General features: G+C 41.3%; 1 protein-coding gene across 1 annotated transcript in view; it reads right to left on the bottom strand.

Moving 5' to 3' along the window:
- Positions 1-229: 229 nt before the first annotated feature.
- Positions 230-6000, bottom strand: part of LOC137656972 (protein Star-like) — a 29348-nt gene continuing 23577 nt past the window's right edge. Inside the window, exons 5-7 of the mRNA XM_068391322.1 lie at positions 3550-3755; positions 1797-1938; positions 230-541 (exon numbers count right to left, since the gene is read on the bottom strand). Coding sequence (XP_068247423.1) covers positions 353-541; positions 1797-1938; positions 3550-3755 — 537 coding nt within the window. The 3' untranslated portion in view covers positions 230-352. The remainder of the gene's footprint in view (positions 542-1796; positions 1939-3549; positions 3756-6000) is intronic.

The raw sequence follows: 6000 nt of genomic DNA, 5'->3' as shown, positions 1-6000 counted from the left end.
ATTACTGCCAGATCTCTGATCAGACAGCATATATAACGTTTAAACGCTTCCAGATGACTAAAATTACTGCCAGATCTCTGATCAGACAGCATATATAACGTTTAAACGCTTCCAGATGACTAAAATTACTGCCAGATCTCTGTTCAGACAGCATATATAACATTTAAACGCTTCCAGATGACTAAAATTACTGCCAGATCTTTGTTCAGAACCTATCAAGTTTGCAAGGTGAAGACTTTCTGTATATTAATAAGAAGAAAAGACTTTTTTACATAAGACTAAAAAAAATGGAAAAAAAGCATGTACAACGAACGCAACAAGTTTAAAATGGATATTTAGAGGTTATATATTTTTAAGATTTTTCATCGATGTTCAGGAGACTTGGGTGAGCGAACCATGCGTCGAGCCATTTATATCCCAAGAATTTATATCCCTTTTCCTGTAGGAATTTTGTCAGGAAGGCCTTCCCCTCCGGAATGTGGTTTACCTCGATACACATCAGCCTAAACCTTATCTTGTCCCATGGTATTGTATTTAACACCTGCAAGAAAAAGTGATTAAGAAATATATTTGGCAATCAAAAAGAAATAGATTTGGCAATCAATAAGAAATAGATTTAGCAATTAATAAGAAATAGGTTTGGCAATCAATAAGAAAAAGATTTGACAATAAAAGATTTGGCAATCAATAAGAAAAAGATTTGACAATAAAAGATTTGGCAATCAATAAGAAAAAGATTTGACAATAAAAGATTTGGCAATCAATAAGAAAAAGATTTGACAATAAAAGATTTGGTAATCAATAAGAAAAAGATTTGACAATAAAAGGTTTGGCAATCAATAAGAAATCAATTTCAGTAATATATGATGATCCATTTTAACTCGAACATTTAAATGTTTTAAAAGTTTAAAGGCCACTCATGAATGGCAGAGGCAAGGGACAGTGACATTGCCCTATCAAGTGGAACAATGCCATAGAGACTAACTATATATACATATGATCAGCGCCCAAGCCCCCTCTCCAACCAAGCCAGGACCAGGGAGGGCTAGGCAATGGCTGCTGATGACTCAACAGAAGACCTAGAGACTCCCCTAAACCTTAGCTCACAAGGATGGTAGGGTTGCAGACTAAAGGCACTAACGAGTCTGAGCGGGACTCGAACCCCCGTCTGGGAGATACCAAGCAGAGACGTTACCAATCAAGCCACAACAACGGGTTTAGGAGTTCTTTCTAAAGGTCGTTCATCTTCATCATCTCCTCCTACGTCTATTGACGCAAAGGCCCTCAGTTAGATTTCACCAGTCGTCTCTATCTTGACCTTTTAAATCGATATTTCTTCATTCATCATCTCTTATTTTACGCTTCATAGCCCTCAGCCATGTAGACCTGGGCCTTCCAATTCTTCTAGGTCGTTAGCTGCAATCTGCTAATCTGACGAATGTATTAATTGAAATGCTATTAGGGATTGTGATGGCCTATTGGAAACGTCCCTGAGGTGATCTGCTGGACTGTGGTTCAAGTCCTGCTCTGCACGAGAGTTTCTCGTAGTGTCTTCAACCTCACCCTTCTTGTGAGCTAAAGGATGGAGAATTTTGGGGGTGCCTATGGGTTTACTTGCTGATTCATCAGCAGCCGCTGCCTGGCCCTCCCTGGTCCCAGCTTGGATGGAGAGGGTGCTTGGGCGCTAATCATGTATATATAGTTAGTCTCTAGGGTATTGTTCCTCTCCCTCGCCTCTGCCCTTCATGATTGGCCTTCAATAACTATTACTACTCCAACGTAATCCAGAATCTTACCTTGTATTCAAATGATTCGATGTCCATAGACAGGAAGTCTACCACTTCGACGTTTAAAGCTCGAAAAATAGAATAAAATGGAATTCCTTTCACAACAGTACCATTTCCCTTAGTTATACTCCTGCTTGGACGTGGCTCTGTTCTGAAATATATAACATCAGTATTAGCACCCAGAATAGAAGTCAAACATTGTTTTCTCATTGTTTAGATGTTTACACGGAGATTTCAAAGGCATTACAGTAAATTGTCAGATTATGAGGGTTGACAACAAGAATTAACCGATGGTAAAATGTTCGTGAATTGCATTACTATCATGAGGGAATCCTTTCCGACTCTGTGGGTAATTGTACAGAGTGGCTGATTAAATGATTTATAATTCTCTTAATCAATCAACCAATCACTTTACAATTTCCCTCAAAGTCGAAAATGAGGGAATCCTACAGGCAAATCCACTTTAAAAGCATTTTATTTGCGATATGTCATAAACGAAAAGTTAGTATTACGAATACGTAGCGATATTATAGGAAATAACTATGAAGTTTAATAATTATGATCCTTACTTTAAGAACATATATCAACCATCATCATTAGTTAATGAAAGGGGTCCAATTAGTAATCCTAGAAAAATATGCTTACGCTTTTCTCTAGGATTAAGAATGATTTGTTTATAAGTGTGGTAAACCTGTGAACATATACTTAATTTAATTAAATTGAAACCTCCTGTTACACATTTTCCACATATATTTCATGCGCATGGATTGCAGTGGCCTATTGGAAACGTCCCTGACTGGTGATTGGCAGAGTGGGGTTCGAGTCGCGCTCAAACTCCTTAGTACCTTTACTATCTGCAACCTCACCAATCTTGTGAACTAAGGAGGGGGTGGGTTGGGGAGCCTATAGGTCTACCAGCTTAGTCATCAGCAGCCATTATCTGGCCCTCCCTGGTCCTACCTTTTGTGGAGAGGAAGCTTTGGCGCTGATCATATCGATACATAAGTATTGGGGTACCAGTTAAGGACCAGGTCTGTACAGTTGGACACATGAATTCCCGGCACACCTCACTATGAGGAAGTGCAACCTGTTGCACCCTTACTTAGCGGCGAGTCACCAAACAGATAGAATAGGAAGAGCGGGCAGAGGTGGTGGGCGGGGCCACACGCAGGAACTCGCCGCGCAGTAAGGGTCAGACAGGGTACAGGAATAGTAAAAGTTTTTTGTACATTGTATTTCAGAATTACCCTAGCTTCTAATAAATGCATATTTTTACCCCCATTTACCTTTAATATTTCCCTAGAATGAGGTAAACCTTGCCCACCTCTCTAGTAAATATTGAAATTTAATTTTGAAAGGAAAAAAAAAATTGACATTTTCTTGCGTTTACTTTAACGGATTGCCTGAAAGTTATTTTGGTATATGTACAGTCGGACACAGAAATTCCCAGCGCACCTCGCTCTGAGGTAGCCCACCACCTCTGCCATATACCCCTGCACTCTGTTTGGTTACTGGGTACATTTCCTCAGAACAAGCTGTGTCGGGAATGCCCGTGTCCAATTGTACATAATGAAAACAAGAGTATTATTTTGAAAAGTGTTCACACCACTGAGAAATAATCTCTCTATTCCATATCAGGAAATAACAATGTAAAATGAACTAGAACTTACAGTTTATCGAAAGCATTACTAAATCTATAAAACCTTACTCAAAAGTTGTTATTTCAGCTAAAATAAAATCTTCACAAAAAGTCTTAACTCACTGGAAAGTCAGTTCTGTAGCGTAGGTAGTCACAGAAAGAGCCACATTAATGGTATAAGCCTTCCTATTCTTCTTCTGCAGTGACTCGAAAAACTTTGGAGTGGCCTCAATGAGCAACCCTCTCCAGCCCAATTCCCTCTCAAAGAAGAGGGTGTTACTAAGCCATTCTCCGTCAGCGGCACCGACTTCAACAAAGAATCCGTCTTTCTGTATCAAAGAAATAAAGCATTGGTCTTGATTAAAGTGCGAGAAAGATATTTGGATAAGCTGAAAAACGTCTGATATATGGAATCTGTATTGGAACGGATTTGTCTTAAGACTATGAAGAGCAATCAAGTTCCGTAAAAGTAAATAAGAATTCTAGTTTTAATGTGTTATTTCATATATTGTTTAAGAAAACATTTGGGGACTCTAGCTTTCTTCCTTCAACCAACTTACTTCTTGTTTAAGCTCTACCATTTTCATTCCTTTGCTTTTATAGTGTTCTCTTTGAACTCCTTGTCTTAATAATTACAGAATCATGAAACACAGAATATGAGATGTCATAGCTCGAGTTTCAATAGATTAACTTTTATACGACATGGTGATGTTGCCTTATCAATCAATCTTAGAAGTGTCATCGGATGGCGTAAGTCAGGCTGTGCCATCGCAAATCTATACTCGAACAGGCACTCGATAGAGCACATACCTTCGCCAACGCCATTTTTGTCTACAAGAAGACTAAAGTTGTGTGTATTTGATGGCAAAACACATTTGTCATCTAAATTTATCATCATGGCCTAAAATCTTTAATTTTCATGCACTTTCTGCGAGTCCATTGACCTTTGCCCCCCAACCGCTAACAGGGGTAATGATATCACTATGTCATGTTGTATATCACAAGATAGGCGATTGAATTATGCACATTTGGCTTTAGTTTCTTGCAAAGCAGATAAAAATTGGACACCGTATGGCAAAAAGATGTAGTAAGGGTGTCTCTGACTAGTACAGCTTTGCTAATTATGACGATACACGCAAACCGTTCCACCATGTTAAGGTGTCCCACTCTGCTGCGATCCAGATATCAGGTAGAATAAGAGGTGAAGTCGCAAACTGCGGACTGGCCATGGTGGGAGACTTCTATCTGATCGTCCACAGCAAAGCAACCTTGTACGGGTGTCCCTGACTAGTACAGCTTTGCTAATTATGAAGATACACGCAAACCGTTCCACCATGTTAAGGTGTCCCACTCTGCTGCGATCCAGATATCAGGTAGAATAAGAGGTGAAGTCGCAAACTGCGGACTGGCCATGGTGGGAGACTTCTATCTGATCGTCCACAGCAAAGCAACCTTGTACGGGTGTCCCTGACTAGTACAGCTTTGCTAATTATGACGATACACGCAAACCGTTCCACCATGTTAAGGTGTCCCACTCTGCTGCGATCCAGATATCAGGTAGAATAAGAGGTGAAGTCGCAAACTGCGGACTGGCCATGGTGGGAGACTTCTATCTGATCGTCCACAGCAAAGCAACCTTGTACGGGGGTCCCTGACTAGTATAGCTTTGCTAATTATGACGATACACGCAAACCGTTCCACCATGTTAAGGTGTCCCACTCTGCTGCGATCCAGATATCAGGTAGAATAAGAGGTGAAGTCGCAAACTGCGGACTGGCCATGGTGGGAGACTTCTATCTAATCGTCCACAGCAAAGCAACCTTGTACGGGTGTCCCTGACTAGTACAGCTTTGCTAATTATGACGATACACGCAAACTGTTCCACCATGTTAAGGTGTCCCACTCTGCTGCGATCCAGATATCAGGTAGAATAAGAGGTGAAGTCGCAAACTGCGGACTGGCCATGGTGGGAGACTTCTATCTGATCGTCCACAGCAAAGCAACCTTGTACGGGTGTCCCTGATTAGTACAACTTTGCTAATTATGACGATACACGCAAACCGTTCCACCATGTTAAGGTGTCCCACTCTGCTGCGATCCAGATATCAGGTAGAATAAGAGGTGAAGTCGCAAACTGCGGACTGGCCATGGTGGGAGACTTCTATCTGATCGTCCACAGCAAAGCAACCTTGTACGGGTGTCCCTGACTAGTACAGCTTTGCTAATTATGACGATACACGCAAACTGTTCCACCATGTTAAGGTGTCCCACTCTGCTGCGATCCAGATATCAGGTAGAATAAGAGGTGAAGTCGCAAACTGCGGACTGGCCATGGTGGGAGACTTCTATCTGATCGTCCACAGCAAAGCAACCTTGTACGGGTGTCCCTGATTAGTACAGCTTTGCTAATTATGACGATACACGCAAACCGTTCCGCCATGTTAAGGTGTCCCACTCTGCTGCGATCCAGATATCAGGTAGAATAAGAGGTGAAGTCGCAAACTGTGGACTGGCCATGGTGGGAGACTTCTATCTGATCGTCCACAGCAAAGCAACCTTGTACGGGTGTCCCTG

This window comes from Palaemon carinicauda, chromosome 18 (genome assembly GCF_036898095.1).
Source record: "Palaemon carinicauda isolate YSFRI2023 chromosome 18, ASM3689809v2, whole genome shotgun sequence".
NCBI lineage: Eukaryota > Metazoa > Arthropoda > Malacostraca > Decapoda > Palaemonidae > Palaemon > Palaemon carinicauda.
Note: the sequence above shows the minus strand (reverse complement) of the source record. Positions and strands in the feature narration are given on the sequence as shown.